Source organism: Oncorhynchus mykiss, chromosome 7 (assembly GCF_057628025.1).
Source record: "Oncorhynchus mykiss isolate SJ-2025 chromosome 7, ASM5762802v1, whole genome shotgun sequence".
In the NCBI taxonomy this organism is placed as follows: Eukaryota; Metazoa; Chordata; class Actinopteri; order Salmoniformes; family Salmonidae; genus Oncorhynchus; species Oncorhynchus mykiss.
In genome coordinates, this window is record NC_143028.1 from 63,911,506 (window position 1) to 63,931,674 (window position 20,169).

At 44.7% G+C, this 20,169-nt stretch overlaps 1 protein-coding gene across 38 annotated transcripts in view; it reads right to left on the reverse strand.

Moving 5' to 3' along the window:
- LOC110528361 (neurofascin) overlaps window positions 1-20,169 on the reverse strand; it is a 131,628-nt gene that overhangs the window by 18,691 nt on the left and 92,768 nt on the right. For 4 of the 38 annotated variants that reach the window (XM_036983948.2, XM_090241696.1, XM_036983949.2 and 1 more), the window contains 17 exons: window positions 16,708-16,874; window positions 15,922-16,069; window positions 15,552-15,676; window positions 13,685-13,729; window positions 12,043-12,144; window positions 11,691-11,888; window positions 11,493-11,563; window positions 11,153-11,375; window positions 10,836-10,951; window positions 10,227-10,437; window positions 9,747-9,869; window positions 9,229-9,402; window positions 8,547-8,585; window positions 6,451-6,654; window positions 5,589-5,714; window positions 1,483-1,629; window positions 387-518 (listed from right to left, as the gene is read on the reverse strand). In XM_036983948.2, coding sequence (XP_036839843.2) covers window positions 387-518; window positions 1,483-1,629; window positions 5,589-5,714; window positions 6,451-6,654; window positions 8,547-8,585; window positions 9,229-9,402; window positions 9,747-9,869; window positions 10,227-10,437; window positions 10,836-10,951; window positions 11,153-11,375; window positions 11,493-11,563; window positions 11,691-11,888; window positions 12,043-12,144; window positions 13,685-13,729; window positions 15,552-15,676; window positions 15,922-16,069; window positions 16,708-16,874 — 2,351 coding nt within the window. Of the gene's footprint in view, window positions 1-386; window positions 519-1,482; window positions 1,630-5,588; window positions 5,715-6,450; window positions 6,655-8,540; window positions 8,586-9,228; window positions 9,403-9,746; window positions 9,870-10,226; window positions 10,438-10,835; window positions 10,952-11,152; window positions 11,376-11,492; window positions 11,564-11,690; window positions 11,889-12,042; window positions 12,145-13,684; window positions 13,730-15,551; window positions 15,677-15,921; window positions 16,070-16,707; window positions 16,875-20,169 lie in introns of all 38 variants that reach the window. The other 34 variants (XM_090241702.1, XM_090241700.1, XM_036983952.2 and 31 more) reach the window with 22 other exon arrangements.

A 20,169-nucleotide genomic window follows, 5' to 3' on the forward strand; every position in this document is an offset into this window, starting at 1 on the left:
CGAAGATTAGTAGGGACCCTGGGCATCTTTATTTTGGTGTTTTTCAGAGTTAGTAGAAATGTCTCTTTAGTGTCCTAAGTTTTCATAACTGTGACCTTAATTGCCTACCGTTTGTAAGCTGTTAGTGTCTTAACGATTGTTCCACAGGTGCATGTTCATTAATTGTTTATGGTTCATTGAACAAGCATGGGAAACAGTGTTTAAACCCTTTACAATGATTTTTTTGATTTTTAAGAAATATATTTGAAAGACAGGTTTCTTTTTATGAGTTTATTTCAGCTCATTAAACATGGTACCAACACTTTACATGTTTAATTTATATTTTTGTTCGGTGTATAAAACACAGGAAATCACATTTTTGACTGCACCGGGCCTTTAACCCTTACCTGGATATTTGCCTCCGCGACTCCTCTTGATGAAGCAGACGATGAGGAGGATGAGGATGATGAGAGCGATGGCACACATCAGCCCGATAAACCAGCCCTGGGTAGCAATGTCCACCTGGTCTTTAATGTAGGCTGTCAGCAGGCAAAAACATTGACACACACACAGATGGGAGAGATGAAACACACAGAGAGAGGGAGAAAAATAATAAGAGTCTGTTTTGCCCCAAATGAGTCACTGGAAATACATCCGACAATCTGTCCTCATCCAAGGATGTTCAAATCAAGATACACCAAGTATGACAACCCAAACCATCATCACAGCATTCTAGTATTCCCTCAACATAGAGCTATAACTCTAGATGGTATCCCAGTAAATCTATCTGTATAACAAATTATTCATTCAGTTGGGTCAATTTGAACACAAAACCTAGGAACAAAATAACATGCACAGCTCATTTTAAAAGCAACCAACCACAAAAAAAGTTTTGTTATTTGACACCAGTCTTCTAACTGTAAAAAAAGCTACTTTATTGAAACACTTCTGTAACACAATGCAGGCATAAATAGGAGGAAAAAACGACATTAATAGCTTATAATTACTAACCAAGTAACAGCTCTGCCAGTGCCAGAGAAGTGTGACATTGGAAAAGTGAATTTGCTCAGAACAAAGCAAAGATAGAAAAGTAAAGTACAGGTCAAAGTATCAGATCCATTGTATATGACTTGTTTACTCATGAGCCTATCACACATTACATTTCATTGGAGTATTCTTACCACATGGAATACACTCCTATGGAAAATCAAGACATCACAAACAGCTAAATCGATATTCCACGAAGTTCAGAACTACCAATTCTAAAGAACAGAAACAAAACAGTCCCTCTACACTACAGTTGAATAACTTCACTTCAATACCAACTCCTTGGAGCTATATCAACTCCTAGCCTTGTGATCTGACCCAACAGACCTCGTTGTTAGGGAACTGGGGTATCCATGGGGTCTCTGTAGCCTGGGTGCTGTCATGTCTCTCTGCATTAGCCTGCTATAGACTCCTAGACTGGGCTGATGCAGACAGACCTGGCAGGTGGAGACTCACCTGCGCTGGTCTCAAAGGTGACAACATTGCTGGAGATGCTGTGGTATTCATTGGAGTACACCCTCAGGCGGTACTTGGCCCCTTCGATCAGCCCCGCCAGCTTAATGGGCGGCTGGTTCACTGGTACGCTTGACACACTGCCATTGCCTTGGAACACAAGAGAGGTGCCAATCATACTACGTCATTGGGCGTTGCCAGGCTACCATGGTAACAAAGTAAATAGGAAGGGTACCACGTAATGATGCGACATGGGTGGGACTGTTTCTTCCCCTATGAGATGGTGGGCCACTGGAGTAAATTGAGACTGAACCAATGCAGCACACACACACCCTCCCTCCAACATCCACCACTCATTAACAACCTTGTTGAAATGAATAGCAGTAAACCAATGTCACGTATACGGCTATGTTAATAGAATTACTAGAGAGTGAAAGTGAATAGAGCTGCAGCTCTTTAATGAAGCTTTTAAAATATGGCTTTTAGAGGATTCTTTTTGGTTCATTTTCTTCTCAGTGGAAGTGAAACCACATTTTTCTCCTGGGGATAATGCTCCTGAAAAATCTAATCTAAAAAGGGGACTTTTTGTGAAGCGGGAGAAGAGGTAGAGCTAGAGAGCAGGTGTTCCTTCAGGCTACTATAATACAGTGGACATCAAAGTTTTACGAAACTAAACTCCTGCTGAATTGGCAGCAGTAAGTTGGTTGTATTACCCTGACTGGTGGAATTTAAATGGACCATTATGAAACACTCTGTATTCTGGAATAGCAAAGGGCGGGAGGGTAGAGAAGCAATGTGTCTCGATTACCCATAGTCCTCCACTCATCTCAATAAAAAGGGCGGGAGGGTAGAGAAGCACTGTGTCTCGATTACCCATAGTCCTCCACTCATCTCAATAAAAAGGGTGGGAGGGTAGAGAAGCACTGTGTCTCGATTACCCATAGTCCTCCACTCATCTCAATAAAAAGGGTGGGAGGGTAGAGAAGCACTGTGTCTCGATTACCCATAGTCCTCCACTCATCTCAATAAAAAGGGTGGGAGGGTAGAGAAGCACTGTGTCTCGATTACCCATAGTCCTCCACTCATCTCAATAAAAAGGGTGGGAGGGTAGAGAAGCACTGTGTCTCCATTACCCATAGTCCTCCACTCATCTCAATAAAAAGGGTGGGAGGGTAGAGAAGCACTGTGTCTCCATTACCCATAGTCCTCCACTCATCTCAATAAAAAGGGTGGGAGGGTAGAGAAGCACTGTGTCTCCATTACCCATAGTCCTCCACTCATCTCAATAAAAAGGGTGGGAGGGTAGAGAAGCACTGTGTCTCGATTACCCATAGTCCTCCACTCATCTCAATAAAAAGAAACACACCGATGGTGAAAACGAAAGGCGGCGTCTTTTCAATGGAAAGACGTGCCCCTTATCACATCACCAAGCTGTGGGCATGGGCTGGTGATGGCTGGTGGCGCACGCAAACCTGTGGCATCGTGCACCATGCTATGACATGACCTTTGATACCCTGAAAGGGTGACATCATCACATAGCAATCATTATATAGCAATCAACCAAATTCATTCCAAAGCTTAGTACATCCACTGCAGCAACTAAACCAAATCATACGAAACAAAATGCATCCTTGACTAGGCAACAAACAGACCTGAAGCACTGCGAAAATCAATCAGTGGGAAGAATGTCTGACTAATATAAAAACACATTCCTTACAACCATTAAAACATGAAGCTGAAGCTAATGATTAAAATGCCCATGTAAAATGTGTGTATAAAGACAACATCCTCCCTCCCCCTCACTCTTACTCTAAACAGTCAATAGAAAAACAAGCCACACAACCAATCATACAGCCAGACAGCCAGACATACAGCCAGCCAGCCAGACACACAGCCAGCCAGCCAGCCAGACACACAGCCAGACATCCAGGCAGACAGACACACAGCCAGCCAGCCAGCCAGCCAGAAACACAGACACACAGCCAGCCAAACAGACACACAGCCAGCCAGCCAGACACACAGGCATGCAGCCAGCCAGACACACAGCCACACAGCCAGACACACAGCCAGCCAGACACACAGCCAGCCAGCCAGACACACAGCCAGACAGCCAGGCAGACAGACACACAGACACACAGCCAGCCAGCCAGACACACAGCCAGACAGACACACATCCAGCCAGCCAGCCAGCCAGCCAGAAACACAGACACACAGCCACCCAGCCAGCCAGACAGGTGAAGCAGCAGCATGATACTGGGTAGTAGCCATGAAGTATGCACACTGCACAGTATGGGGAGTTAGGACATCATAATACACTATGCGTATGAACAATACAAAGACACATTTCCAAACGGATGGACAAATGGACAAAGAGTGGACAAAGAGCAGGAAAGAGGGAGAGAGTTAGGTATCTTGTGTGTTAGAACTATGTCATTGATACAGTGGAAAACAGATCAATGTGTGCACATGCTCAGCTCCTGTGAACATCACCCTAACATCTTCTCTTTTCACTCAGGATGATTGAACACACATATACTGACATCACTGTACCATCAGTATACTGTAGTAAGTAGCATATATTTAAGGAATGTTTTCATTAAACTGTGTATTTCCCTCCAGTAAAATAAAACGTAATTCTAGATGGGTCTCTCTCTTTCTCTCTCTCTCTCTCTCATCTCACTTAACAGTGGAGATAGGGAGAGAGTTTGGGATTTTGTGCATTATAACTATGTTATTGATAATATTAGAAAATGCTGATAAACAATATACAGTTTTAAGAACGTATAAACAATATACAGTTATAAGAACGTATAAATAATATACAATTATAAGAACTTATATATAATATACAGTTATAAGAACGTATAAATAATATACAGTTATAAGAACGTATATATAATATACAGTTATAAGAACGTATATATAATATACAGTTATAAGAACGTATAAATAATATACAGTTATAAGAACGTATAAATAATATACAGTTATAAGAACGTATAAATAATATACAGTTATAAGAACGTATATATAATATACAGTTATAAGAACGTATATATAATATACAGTTATAAGAACTTATATATAATATACAGTTATAAGAACTTATATATAATATACAGTTATAAGAACGTATAAACAATATACAGTTATAAGAACGTATATATAATATAATTATAGGGACAAGTTCTTCATAGTTGTGTGAGAACATCACCCCATCCCTGGGTTTCTCTCTCTAGCTCTCTCCTTTCACAATTTCCTCTTTCAAAGTACTGACTAAGATCTCTCTTAATTTCTCCCCCAGCCTCACAAAATACTTTCTGAAAGGAACTTCTGTTCGAACCGGAGAGAGAAAATGAACACGGGCACAATGAAAGGCAAATCTAACAAGGGGATTTTTTAAGAAAACAGAAACTCAAAACCTCCAATCAAAGTACAATAAAAACTGGGGGTGCTATAAAATAACACAGTCATTATTTAAATGGAAATCCCACAGAATATATTATATATTTCACTCTATCTACAGCTATACAGATCATAATCTGACTTATATAGGCAATTGAACTCAGCTCTGCTGAAGCAAAATGAAATGAGAGTTGAGAGTTTCCCCTCAGACATTCCCTGGGAGTTTTATGAATAGAAATGAGAATGTTGCATGACTCGCCTCCAAATAAAAGCCTCATTTCTCTACTAGAGTGAAGGGCTGTCATGAATTGGACTGGATTTCTTTAATAAAGTCAGTTTGGTGTATGTCTCTGCCCCAGAAATGCCTCACAGTTCCTTTCAGAAAGCCTAGTATCTCTGCAGAGATAGAATGTCTGAAAACTGACTTCACTATTGACATTTCTTCCTAGGATGGGTTTTGAACTGTCGTTTTGATACGATAGACTTGGGTTAAATACATATGTAAAATCCTTTAAAATACTTGAGCTGGGCTTGATTTAGTTTGACTGTTGCAATGGCACAAACTCTGGTCATTTTCGTACCATCCAGAAGCTCTGACACAAACTCTGTGTCTTTTCTTATTTTCCAGCCTAAGAGCTGACAAACTCTGGGTCTTCTCTTATTGTCCAGCCTAAGCTCTGACACAAACTGGGTGTGGATCTTACCGTCCAGTGTGAACTCTAGCTGGAACTCGCTGCTGCCGATTGGGAAGTTGTGGTTCCAGCTGACGTTAGCGTAGTTACTGTTAGGCTTCACCGTCAAGTTCCAGATCACCCTCCCAGGAGCCATGCCTACAAGAGGGCCGGGCGGGGTCAGGGTGGTGTCAAGGGAAAGATGGAGCAGAGAAGGGCGTGTTACAACAGCCACACCCGCAGGGTTGCAATCACACAATGGTTCTAGGGTTAGGGTTAGATTTTGGGTTGCCCTATAAACAGTGGATTGGACCAGTGATATATTTGAACACCTTTAAGGAGTGTCAACGTTGATGTCCTAACACTTCTGGTGGTGTCCACTCCACAGTTAATGCCTTAACCCTTCTAGGGGTGTCCTGATTTGTAATGGAGGTGCCCAGTAGTCCAGGTATCCCCTTAATAGGAACACGGCATTGAACAAAGTGAACGGCCCACAAACACCCTCTAACTGTTTATGTTTATATTTATACGTTGGATTCTCACAGCCTGACCGAACAGCGTTGAGTTAATGGTTACTTTCCAATACTTTAAAGTGACTTGATTTCCTGTAACCTATTTCCAAGGAGATATGACAAGGCAATGAAGTGGTATTGGAATGCAGCCAGTTCCTCCAAATGCTTCCTTCCTGGTCAGGAGAGAGTATCCAATCAAAATGCTTCAAATTAAAGCATATTCATTTATCACTTGAATCTTGGGGAAGATATGCAAATAACACAACACACCTTTAAAATGTCTCTTTAAAGGTGGCATCCATTGTCAATCTATTTTATCTACACTGCCATGGAAGAAAATGACTGAACTAAAAGTAAACAACAGGTAGGCCTACTGTATGTACCCAACACATTTGTATCTGCTTGCTTGGTGCTGGTGACCAACACAGGAGTGGTAGCGGTAGTAGAAGCAGTAACAGTTGCGGTAGTAGTAGGAGTAGTAGTAGTAGTAGTAGTGGTAGTAGTACTAATGGTTGTAGTAGTAGCGGTAGTAGTGGGAGGAGGAGGAGGTGGGACAGTTGTAGACATGGAGACGTCTGTAGGCTCGACTACAGGGCAATGGGAAGAGAGCACAGGGTTAAAGACAAAATCAGGAAATCACAGGTAATCACACACACCAATAGAGACACAGAGAGAAAGTCAATGAAACAATGAGCAGAAAGGTGATATGGAATTTCCCAGAACCAGCACTGTTGACTGGTGCAGAAATAAGGAAAAGGCAACAAACAGTCCAATTAACAAAAAGAGGTAAACAGAAATATCCTTTTTTTTATAGATAATTGTCCTTTTAAGCATTAGAAGTTAATAATAAAGTACATGTTTTATTGTGTGGGTAAATACAACAGTAAGGATTTATCTGGGACTAGGTATTCATAAATCATTTACTCATCACACAACCCATGATGAGGGTCTTAAATGGAATATCAGTGCCCCCAAGTGGCCAACTGATGCTATGACACACCTCACCTCCATCCTGGCCCAAACCAACAAACAGAGCACCTCTTTGGTGTGCGGATTTTCTTCTAGAATAAACAGGAAGTTATGGGAAATCCATATTTAGATACCCTACTGTTATTACAAAGGAGCCTTGTTTTCTTTGGAAGCCATTTTGAACATCATCATCACAGTATCTACAGTGAACAGAGGGGGGCATACATTCTTTGTAGGACTTCTTGTTACGCTTCTTTTTACCTTGTAGTGGATGAACATCTCCATTTGGAGGATCCCACTAGAGAGCAGATGAACTTATATGCTTGTTGAACTGCATCCCTCCCTCCTCCCTCCCCCATGCATAGTTCCAAACTCCCCCAGGTCAGACATGACAAGCAGCATGCTAGAGAGAGCCAGCCATGAGAGAAGAAGAGGAAGAAGAGGAAAATAAGGCATCAGTACAGGCAGGTGCTCAAGAACCCTTGTTGCCCAGGTAACACTCAACAGCCAGCCAGAGATCACATTGGCCCAAGCCATGTCAAATCTAAAATCTGTGCCAATCCCAGGCTGTGTCAGTCAAAAAGGCAGAGACCAGAGACATTGCCCCCCCAAATTGAAATGTGTGCCATCAGGGATTGGGTTCAAAGTTCAAACCTCAGAAAGAGCAGAAAGTTGACACTGACTACACTACAGGGGATCCTGACCTGGACTTACAGTACACCAGGACTACACACAACTAGGGTAGAAATACATGTCCAATTCATGTTCAACTTTGCTGAAAATACTGAAGGTTGAAGCAGAGACTGTGACATTAGTTGCTTAAAAACTAATTCCTTTACTTTTACAGTGTACATTAGAGTGTTACAACTGACCACATACTGTAGGTTCTATGATCAAGATCAAATAGGACCCTTGTTCAATCCCTGAAAGCACACAGCGACGCACAGATACACCAACAGATATAGTGACAGATAGAGAGACATCACAGACAGACAGACGGAGGACAGACAGACGGAGCACAGAGGGGAAGCCAGTGTTTGTTAGAGTGCAGTTCAGTCCAGTACAGAGAACTTTGTCTGATCACAGTACAAAGCTCTCTGTCAAGATGAATTGTTCATTTATTTAGATGACAATGTCAACCCTTATGGCTGCATACTAATTGTTCTATTAAATACATCTGCTGATTGACATTTCAAATCGCTTTAATTGTTCGAAGAGAACTCACGGTTTAACCCTTGACAGACCTCAAAGTTACCCCCTAATTTGTTTTGTTTGTTTCCTACAGCGTAAAAGTAATCCACCCCTTTTTGAGGATAGAAAGTGCCTGGGTCTGTACTACTGTCATCAGTAGGGGGAGAAGAAACCCATGATATGTCCACCAGGCAAAGTAGTATGGAAATGCAAAGATGACATGGTCACTAATTTGAGCTGGTCACCATTGCTCAAAAATGGACTGAGACAGAGTCGGAGAGGAGTAAGACAGACAGATGGGCTGTGCAATTACCGTTACCTGCACCTGAGTGGTCAGTACCTGAGCTGAAAAAGTATTCTGTTAACACCCAGGGAGAGACAGACAGACAGAGAGGAGGGCGAGGGAGGGGGAGACAGGTGAGTGAGAGACATGGGAGAGGGAGACAGGGGAAGACAGGGGAGAGGGAGACAGGGGGAGACAGAGACAAGGGAGAGGGAGACAGGGGAGACAGGGGAGATGGAGGGGGAGACAGGGTAGAGGGATGAAGCGGGGGAGACAGGGGAGATGGAGGGGGAAATAGGGGAGAGGGAGACAAGGGAGAGGGAGGGGAGACAGGTTAAGGGGAGACAGGTGAGGGGGGAGTAATAGCAAAAAGGTCTGAGTTGAGTGTGTGTCTGTGAGCCCGAGTGTGTGTGTGTGTGTGTGTGTCTGTGTGTGTGAGTGAGTGAGTGTGTGTCTGTGAGCCCGAGTGTGTGTGTGTGTGTGTGTGTGTGTGTGTGTGTGTGTGTGTGTGTGTGTGTGTGTGAGTGAGTGAGTGAGTGAGTGAGTGTGTGTGTGTGTGTGTGTGAGCCCGAGTGTGTGTGTGTGTGTGTGTGTGTGTGTGTGTGTGTGTGTGTGAGCCCGAGTGTGTGTGTGTGTGTGTGTGTGTGTGTGTGTGTGTGTGTGTGTGAGTGTGTGTGTGTGTGTGTGTGTGTGTGCATGCAGTGCCGAGGCGACTCACCTTCATTGGTGAAATGTGGAGACTCCCCAGTGTAGATCTTCCCTGCTCCCACCTGTGTGTGGGCCGCCAGGTAGAACCTGTAGCGAATAGCTTGGTCTGGCAAGCGGAGTCTGTAGGCTGTCACGTTAGGGAGGAAACTCTCCATCTGCATGTGGCCCACACGTGACCCGTTCACTACAGGGACACACACACACAACACACACAGACAGCTAGTCAGCTAATGCAGAGTGCAATCTATCAACATACCATCATCTCTTCTTAACATTAGTTTATCTCTGTTATGAGCTTAGATTTGAATCAATATTAGAAAGACCTTTCTGACCCGGTAACTTCTTGGTCAGTCTATACCACTGTGTCCAGAACTGATCACCTGTCATCTATCATCTATCCAATCAGAAGTGCTCACCTCACTGTGTATCCAATCAGAAGGGCTCACCTGTTTGGTACTTGACTATGTAACAAATCAGAAGTCCTCACCTGTCTGGTAATTGACAGTCTAACCAATCAGAAGGGCTCACCTGCTTGATAGTTGAGTGTGTATCCAGTCAGAATGCCGTTAGGCTCCAGGGGTTTGTCCCACTCAAGGTGGATAGACTCTGGACTCCTCTGGACGATCTTAAAGAACTGAGGAAGATCTGGCACTACACACACAGGGGAGAGAGAGGGAGAGGGAGAGGGAGAGAGAGGGAGCGAGAGAGAGGGAGAGGGAGAGGGAGAGAGAGGGGGAGAGAGAGAAGGAGAGAGAGGGAGAGGGAGAGGGAGAGAGAGGGAGAGAGGGAGGGAGAGGGAGAGAGAGAGGGAGAGAGAGAAGGAGAGAGAGGGAGAGGGAGAGGGAGAGAGAGAGAGAGAGGGAGGGAGAGGGAGAGAGAGAGAGGGAGAGAGGGAGGGAGGGAGAGGGTTAAAGGGTGTAGTAGCGAATCTTCTACGATGTAAAAACATACTGTAATTCATTTGTCTGATGCCCTAGTTGGTGTCGTCCTTCCCTCTCCCAGTCTCACCTCCTTCCTTAGTATGGAAATCCACATGGTTGCTCGGCGGCCCATCGTAACGACTGTTGGCGACCACCATAAACATGCGGTAGTGGCTGTATGGCTGTAGGTCTGTCAATATGCCAGTAGGCTGGGCCACGGTACTGTAGAACCCTTTAGTCTTCTTCTCTTTATTCACATGCAGACCCTTCACCATGCTGCCCTCACGCCAGTAGTACAGCTGGGAGAGAGGGCCACACACACTGTCGTCACAGGCTGTGTGTGTCTGTGTCTGTGTGTGTGCCTGTGTCTGTGTGTGTGTGTGTGCCTGTGAGTGTGTCTGTGTCTGTGAATGTGTCTGTGTGTGTGTCTGTGTCTGTGTCTGTGTCTGTGTCTGTGTGTGTGTCTGTGTCTGTGTGTGTGTGTGTGCCTGTGAGTGTGCCTGTGTCTGTGAGTGTGTCTGTGTGTGTGTGTGTGTGTGTGCCTGTGAGTGTGTCTGTGTCTGTGAGTGTGTCTGTGTGTGTGTGTGTGTGTCTGTGTCTGTGTCTGTGTCTGTGTCTGTGTGTGTGTGTGTGTGTGTGTCTGTGTGTGTCTGTGTGTGTCTGTGTGTGTCTGTAGTCGTGAGAGTCCAGATCTCACCCTGTACTCCTTGAACTCTCCCAGGACAGTGTTGGGGTCTACCGGGGTCCAGTGGACGTTGACCTTGGTGCTGTCAATATTTGACACATGCAGGTCTGTAGGAGGGGCTGTAGGCTCTGGGGAAAAACACACACAGGTAGGACATCACCAGCATGATGAGTGAACATGTGTGTGTGAGAGAGAGAATGAGAGAGCGAGAGAGAGAGAGAGGAAGAGAGAAAGAGAGTGAGAGAAGAGAGCAAAACATTTGGGAAAAAAGATTAGGAATAGAAAATAAATGTTGCTTCATTTGTATATTGGTTTGTGAGTGTACGTACTGTCCTCCCCAGAATATCCTATGATGATGTTGGACTCAGGTCCTGGTCCGAAGTCATTCCTGGCCTGCAGTTTGATCTCATAGGGAACGTAGGTCTCTGTGTCGTGGACAATGTGCTTCGCCCCCACCGTAGTCACGTTGTTCCATTCCTCCCCCGTATCCTTACGCCTCCACCACACCGAGTAGTGCAGGTTAGGGCCGTTTTGCTCTGTGTTCAACAAGGGCTGGAGAGCACAAATATATACACTAGCAGTATAATTAGAACAACCTTGTCTTTGAGGGTATAATGACTGTGTATGAAGGGGAAAGGCTGAAACAGTGACAAACAGTCACTCACTCACCTCCCAGCTGATCTCCATGTTTGTGTTCTTGGTGCCCCAGCCTTTCAGGCCACTAGGGATAGCATCAGGAGCTGAAACACACAGGGGCACAAATAAAAATGTGATCTCTCTGGCTATAACATAATTCCCTCCCTCTATCTATAATAGTATTGTAGCCCTCATAACAACAGCCCCCCCCCATCCCGGTGAGAGACTCACAGGCTCCGCTGGTCTGATATCTTTGCGAGGGGCGGCTGGGCCGGCTCTTGCCCACAGAGTTGATAGCGATAACTCTGAACTGGTAGTTGACGAAGGGAGAGAGCGGCAGGATGACAGAGTTGAGGTCTCTGGGGTAACTAGACAGGTTCTGCCATTGACCAGGTTCCCAACGGTCCTCCTCAAACTGAACAAGGAACTCTGCAGAGAGAGAGAGAGAGAGATGAGGGGGGGTAAGAGAGAGAGCAAGAGAGAGAGAGGGGGGAGGAAGGTGTGACACAAGCCATGGAACAGTAGAACACACTGTATGTATTGTGGTTACATTGGGCGAGTAGTTCCGTGTGTATGTATTTACCTGTGACAGGGCTGTTGTGTTCATCTCCAGGTATCCAGGTCAGTCGTATGCTGCGTTTGTCTGGGTCAGACACCTCCAGGTCCATGGGAGGGTCAGGATAGTCTACACACAGGAGGGCCATGGGGTTAGGTGCACACACACACACACACACACACACACACACACACACACACACACACACACACACACACAAATGCATGCACAAACACACATATGAACACACACATTCAAATGCATGCACAAACACACTGATACGCACAGACACAAATATAAACACACACATACACAAATATCCCTCTCATAGAAACATGTACACTAATATCTCATACACACTGCCTTCATTCCTTTGGAATGTTGAAGCATTAGTCCAAACTAACCTGTTATTCTTATTGGAGTGAAAAGAGAGAAAGAAAGAAGATGGAAAGACAGAAACAGAGACAGAGAGCAGCTCGAGGGAGGGATGGACAGAAACAAAGACAGAGAGCAGCGCGAGGGAGGGATGGACAGAAACAGAGACAGAGAGCAGCTCGAGGGAGGGATGGACAGAAACAGAGACAGAGAGCAGCGCGAGGGAGGGATGGACAGAAACAGAGACAGAGAGCAGCGCGAGGGAGGGATGGACAGAAACAGAGACAGAGAGCAGCTCGAGGGAGGGATGGACAGAAACAGAGACAGAGAGCAGCGCGAGGGAGGGATGGACAGAAACAGAGACAGAGAGCAGCGCGAGGGAGGGATGGACAGAAACAGAGACAGAGAGCAGCGCGAGGGAGGGATGGACAGAAACAGAAACAGAGAGCAGCGCGAGGGAGGGATGGACAGAAACAGAGACAGAGAGCAGCGCGAGGGAGGGATGGACAGAAACAGAGACAGAGAGCAGCGCGAGGGAGGGATGGACAGAAACAGAGACAGAGAGCAGCGCGAGGGAGGGATGGACAGAAACAGAGACAGAGAGCAGCGCGAGGGAGGGATGGACAGAAACAGAGACAGAGAGCAGCTCGAGGGAGGGATGGACAGAAACAGAGACAGAGAGCAGCACGAGGGATGGACAGAAACAGAGACAGAGAGCAGCGCGAGTGAGGGATGGACAGAAACAGAGACAGAGAGCAGCGCGAGGGAGGGATGGACAGAAACAGAGAGAGAGCAGCGCGAGGGATGGACAGAAACAGAGACAGAGTGCAGCGCGAGGGATGGACAGAAACAGAGACAGAGAGCAGCGCGAGTGAGGGATGGACAGAAACAGAGACAGAGAGCAGCGCGAGGGATGACAGAAACAGAGACAGAGAGCAGCGCGAGGGATGGATAGAAACAGAGACAGAGAGCAGCGTGAGGGATGGACAAAAACAGAGACAGAGAGCAGCTCGAGGGAGGGATGGACAGAAACAGAGACAGAGAGCAGCGCGAGGGATGGACAGAAACAGAGACAGAGAGCAGCTCGAGGGAGGGATGGACAGAAACAGAGACAGAGAGCAGCGCGAGGGAGGGATGGACAGAAACAGAGAGAGAGCAGCGCGAGGGATGGACAGAAACAGAGACAGAGAGCAGCGCGAGGGAGGGATGGACAGAAACAGAGACAGAGAGCAGCGCGAGGGATGGACAGAAACAGAGAGATGGAGAGAGAGGTAGAAAAGGCCACAGATGTTACCAGCAGGCAAGGCACTAGACTGTGTGGGATACAGGGAGGTGTCCTCTGTGAGGGGAGCAGGGGGGTAAAGGTCAGAGGTTAAAGGTTAGTCAGAACATTAGTACAGTGGAGGAACCCCCATCCACTACAGTACTACTACAACTGGTGCAGGGTGACGTTGCCCCTAGACACTGATCTTGGGTGACTTTAGCATTTCCCCCACTAATGGTTAAGGTTAGGATTGGGGAGGGGAAGCTGATCCTAGATCTGTACCTAGAGGAACATTAACTTTGGAGCACTACAACTACACAACTGGGAAACCATGGAGTATGATCCACCACGGTCTACATACACAACTATTAGTAGCAGAAGTGTGCTAGTAGTCACTATTGACAGTAAATATAGTGACAGTCCAACATGCAACCACTTCAAGGCACATTCATGCATTAGAATCTTTAACATCTAGAAGTGTTATCTACGAGGGCTCACAACAATGTTAAGAACATGACGGTTGATGAGAAGATGATTTGTACAATGAAAGTAGAATATTTTCACATCCATGTTGAAGACTTTGACAGTTTGTGTAGCTGGTTTCAAAGGTCAAATAGGGGGTGCTTATATTTTTCTGTTTCACCTAATGTACAAATGGGTAACCTGTACGAGTGTGAGGTGTGAAATGGAAATGTGTTTCTTTGCATATCCCAACTCCCCCTGAGACACCCTCGGAGAGTGGGGTCACGGCCAGGGTCAGCCATTATAGACAACAAACAAGGAGAAATGTGGGTTAAGTGCTAAGAGTGTATGTTAAATGACTAACACGTTGTACATAATGACTACTTGGGCAGCAGGCAGCCTAGGGGTAAGAGCATTACTGAAAGGTCACTGAACAAGGCACTGAACCCAAATTGCTCCTGTAAGTCTCTCTGGATAAGAGTGTCTGCTAAATGACTAAAATGTAAATGCCTTGCTCAAGGGCAGATCGACAGATTTTTTTAATCTTGGGGATTCAAACAATCAACCTTTTGATTACTGGCCCAACACTCTAACCAAATCAAATCAAATCATCAAATCAAATGTTATTTGTCACATACACATGGTTAGCAGATGTTAATGTGAGTGTAGCGAAATGCTTGTGCTTCTAGTTCCGACAATGCAGTAATAACCTAAAAGTAATCTAGCTAACAATTCCACAACTACTACCTTACCTTACTACTACCTTACAAGTGTAAAGGGATAAAGAATATGTACATAAAGATATATGAATGAGTGATGGTACAGAACGGCATAGGCAAGATGCAGTAGATGGTATCGAGTGCAGTATATACATATGAGATGAGTAATGTAGGGTATATAAACATAAGGTGGCATAGTTTAAAGTGGCTAGTTATACATCTATTACATAAAGATGGTAAGATGCAGTAGATGGTATCGAGTACAGTATATACATATGAGATGAGTAATGTAGGGTATATAAACATAAGGTGGCATAGTTTAAAGTGGCTAGTTATACATCTATTACATAACGATGGCAAGATGCAGTAGATGCAGCAGTTTAAATGAGTACAGTATATACATATACATATGAGATGAGTAATGTAGGGTATGTAAACATTATATTAAGTAGCATTGTTTAAACTGGCTAGTGATACATTTTTACATCAATATCCATCAAATTTCCATTATTAAAGTGGCTGGAGTTGAGTCAGTATGTTGGCAGCAGCCACTCAATGTTAGTGGTGGCTGTTTAACCGCTAGGCTACCTGCCATCTACTTATCCTACCTGCTGTGTGTGTGTGTGTGTGTGTGTGTGTGTGTGTGTGTGTGTGTGTGTGTGTGTGTGTGTGTGTGTGTGTGTGTGTGTGTGTGTGTTGTGTGTGTGCGTGTATACCTATCACAGTAAGACGTGCTGAGGCAGTGTCTTGGTCGATCTCTGAGTTAACAGTACAGGTGTATGTTCCCTCATCCTGCTCGTGGACATTAGGGATGGACAGGGAATCCTCATCCTTCTTTAACCTACAGACCAGTCATGGGAGGAAACATGTTATTACATCACTATAACATGACATTACAGAACATCACTATTACATGTTATTACACGTCAACTATAGCTATGCTCGTTCAACAACACTGTTTTTGTGTGTTTTTGTACATCCATTGTTTGTGCATTTCATCCCATGGTCACAGGGCTCAATCAAGTTACAGTTTGAGCCTTTAAAAGCTGATGGTAGAGAAAACTGTTGTTGAGTTGTTTCTTTCACCTCCATCCCAGAGAGAGAGGCTTGTCATCCTTCAGCCAGGTAACAGTGATGGGCAGGGTGAGGTCTGATTTGACCCGGCAGTCAAAACGAGCCATGGTGCCTCTAATTGCTGACTGGTGCTCTGGAGCCCTGACGATACGGGTCGGCTCTGAAACAAACCATGTACACCACACACACAGGATACAACAGGGCACACACACACACACAGGACAGATAAGCAGGACAGACACGCAGGACAGACACAGGACACACACAGGACACACACAGGACAGACGCAGGACAGACGCAGGACAGACACAGGACACACACAGGACACACACAGGACAGACGCAGGACAGACACAGGACACTCACAGGACACACACAGGACAAACGCAGGACAGACACAGGACACACACAGGACACACACAGGACAGACGCAGGACAGACACAGGACACACGCAGGACAGACGCAGGACAGACATATCCGGGAAAATGATGGGGATAGATAGGGAAGCCAAATGCCTTGTATGGAATTCCTGAACAGCTGGAGCTCAACCAATTAGATTAAGAGTGTTTTTTCTCATGATATGAGATGACATTAAGGCCACATGGGATGAATGAGTATAATAAACAGACTACAGAAAATGATTGTCTAATGTGAATCTGCATCTGCTCTGAGAAACAAAATAGGTTGATAAGGCACGAGGAAATGTTTGGCAACAACACAGGGGCTATTTGGTCTGAGAAGGAAACATAAAAACAGAAGCATGAAGTCGTGCTGTGATGAGATTGGTTACTCTCTAACCTTTGACCTCCAGTCGGACCTGGTTCTCCTCCTTGCCCAGGATGTTGCTGGCCACACAGGTGTATGTACCCTGGTCCTCAACCCGCGCACGCTTGATCTCTAGGCTCCCGTTGATGTAGACCCGGTATTGACCACCGTCCAGACCACTGCCCTGACCATTCTTAAACCTACACACACACACACACAGAGGGGAAAATACTCAGGGTAAGACTCAGGGTAAGACACACACACACACACTCACGCACATCCACAAATTTTACATTGTATAATTTCAATTCAATTTCAATTCAATGGACTTTAATTGGCATGGGAAACATACAGCATGTTAACATTGCCAAAGCAAGTGAAAAATATAATAAACAAAAGTGAGATAAACAATAACAATTAACAGTAACCATGACACTCACAGACGTTCCAAAAGAATAAAGACATTTCAAATGTCATATTATGTCTATATACAGTCGTGGCCAAAAGTTTTGAGAATGACACAAATATATTCACAAAGAATGCTGCTTCAGTGTCTTTAGATATTTGTGTCAGATGTTACTATAGAATACTGAAGTATAATTACAAGCATTTCATAAGTGTCATATGCTTTTATTGACAATTTCATGAAGTTGATGCAAAGAGTCAATGTTTGCAGTGTTGACCCTTCTTTTTCAAGACCTCTGCAATCCACCCTGGCATGCTGTCAATTAACTTCTGGTCCACTGATGGCAGCCCATTCTTGCATAATCAATGCTTGGAGTTTGTCAGAATAAGTGGGTTTTTGTTTGTCCACCCGCCTCTTGAGGATTGACCACAAGTTCTCAATGGGATTAAGGTCTGGGGAGTTTCCTGGCCATGGACCCAAAATATTGATGTTTTGTTCCCCGAGCCACTTAGTTATCCCTTTGCCTTATGGCAAGGTGTTCCATGATGCTGGAAAAGGCATTGTTCATCACCAAACTGTTACTGGATGGTTGAGAGAAGTTGCTCTCGGAGGATGAGTTGGTACCATTCTTTATTCATGGCTGTGTGCTTAGGCAAAATTGTGAGTGAGCCCACTCCCTTGGCTGAGAAGCAATCCCACACATGAATGCTTTACTGTTGGCATGACACAGGACTGATGGTAGCGCTCATCTTGTCTTCTCCGGACAAGCTTTTTTCCGGATGCCCCAAACAATCGGAAAGGGGATTCATCAAAGAAAATGACTTTACCCCATTCCTCAGCAGTCCAATTGGTGTACCTTTTGCAGAATATCAGTCTGTCCCTGATGTTTTTCCTGGAGAGAAGTGGCTTCTTTGCTGCCCTTCTTGACACCAGGCCATCCTCCAAAAGTCTTTGCATCACTGTGCGTGCAGATGCACTCACACCTGCCTGCTGCCATTCCTGACCAAGCTCTGTACTGGTGGTGCCCCGATCCCGCAACTGAATCAACTTTAGGAGACGGTCCTGGCGCTTCCTGGACTTTCTTGGGTGCCCTGAAGCCTTCTTCACAACAATTGAACCACTCTCCTTGAAGTTTTGATGATCCGATAAATGGTTGATTTACTGGCAGCAATATCCTTGCCTTTGAAGACCTTTTTGTGCAAAGCAATGATGATGGTACGTGTTTCCTTGCAGGTGACCATGGTTGACAGAGGAGGAACAGTGATTCCAAGCACCACCCTCCTTTTGAAGCTTCCAATCTGTTTTCAAACTCAATCAGCATGACAGAGTGATCTCCAGCCTAGGCCTCGTCAACACTCATACCTGTGTTAACGAGAGAATCACTGACATGATGCCAACTGGTCCTTTTGTGGCAGGGCTGAAATGCAGTGGAAATGTTCTTGGGGGATTCAGTTCATTTGCATGGCAAAGACAGACTTTGCAATTAATTGCAATTCATCTTATCACTCTTCATAACATTCTGGAGTATATGCAAATTGCCATCATACAAACTGAGGCAGCAGACTGTGAAAATTAATATTTGTGTCATTCTCAAAACTTTTGGCCACGACTGTACAATGCTGTAATGATGTGCAAATAGTTAAAGTACAAATAGGAAAATAATTAAACATAAATATGGGTTATATTTACAATGGTGTTTGTTTTCACTGGTCACAAATTTTGCTCCTGTGATGGCACACTGTGGTATTTCACCCAGTAGATATGGGAGTTTATCAAAATGGATTTGTTTTCAAAATCTTTGTGGATCTGTTGTAGTCTGAGGGAAATATGTGTCTCAAATATGATCATATACTTTGCAGGAGGTTAGAAAGTGCAGCTCAGTTTCCACCTCTTTTTTGGGCATTGTGCACATATCCTGTCTTCTCTTGAGAGCCTGGTCTGCCTACGGCGGCCTTTCTCAATAGCAAGGCTATGCTCACTGAGTCAAAGCTTTCCTTAAGTTTGGGTCAGTCAGAGTGGTCAGGTATTCTGCCACAGTGTACTCTCTGTTTAGGGCCAAATAGCATTCTAGTTTGCTCAGTTTTTTTGTGAATTCTTTCCAATGTGTCAAGTAATCTCTTTTTGTTTTCTCATGATTTGGATGGGTCTAATTGTGTTGCTGTCCTGGGGCTCTGTTTGTGTTTGTGAACAGAGCCCCAGGACCTGCTTGCAGAGTCTCAATTTGGTGTTTGTCCCATTTTGTGAATTCTTGGTTGGTGAATGGACCCCAGACCTCACAACCATTCTATAACTCATTCAAGTATTTTTAGCCAGATCCTAATTGGTATGTTGAATTGTATGTATGAATTGCATGTTCCTTTTGATGGCATAGAAGGACCTTCTTGCCTTGACTCTCAGATCGTTCACAGCTTTGTGGAAGTTACCTGTGGCTCTGATGTTTAGGCCGAGGTATGTATAGTTTTTGTGTGCTCTAGGACAACGTTGTCTAGATGCAATTCGTTGTCACATTCTGACCTTAGTTCTTTTGTTATGTCTGTTTTAGTATGGTCAGAGCGTGAGTTGGGTGGGTTGTCTATGTTCCTTTTTCTATGTGGTGTTTTTGTGTTTAGCCTGGTATGGTTCTCAATCAGAGGCAGGTGTCGTTAGTTGTCTCTGATTGAGAATCATACTTAGGTAGCCTTTTCCCACCTGTGTGGTGTGGGTGATTGTTTTCTGTCTTTGTGTATGTCAAAAGACAGCACTGTTTCGTTCCGTGTCATTCTCTTTGTTATTTTGGTTTTAGTGTTCTGAGTTTATTAAAGCTCATCATGAACACGTACCACGCTGCGCATTGGTCCTCCAATCCTTCCTACTACTCCTCCTCAGAAAAGGAGGAAGACGAGCGTTACATTCGTATTCATGGTCCTGGTGACTGGACCTTTTTTGTCTTACTGAGATTTACTGTCAGGGCCCAAGTATTACAGAATATTTGCAGAATATCTAGGTGCTGCTGTAGGCCCTCCTTGGTTGGGGATAGAAGCACCAGATCATCAGCAAACAGTAGACATTTGACTTCAGATTCTAGTAGGGTGAGTAGGGTGAGGCTGCAG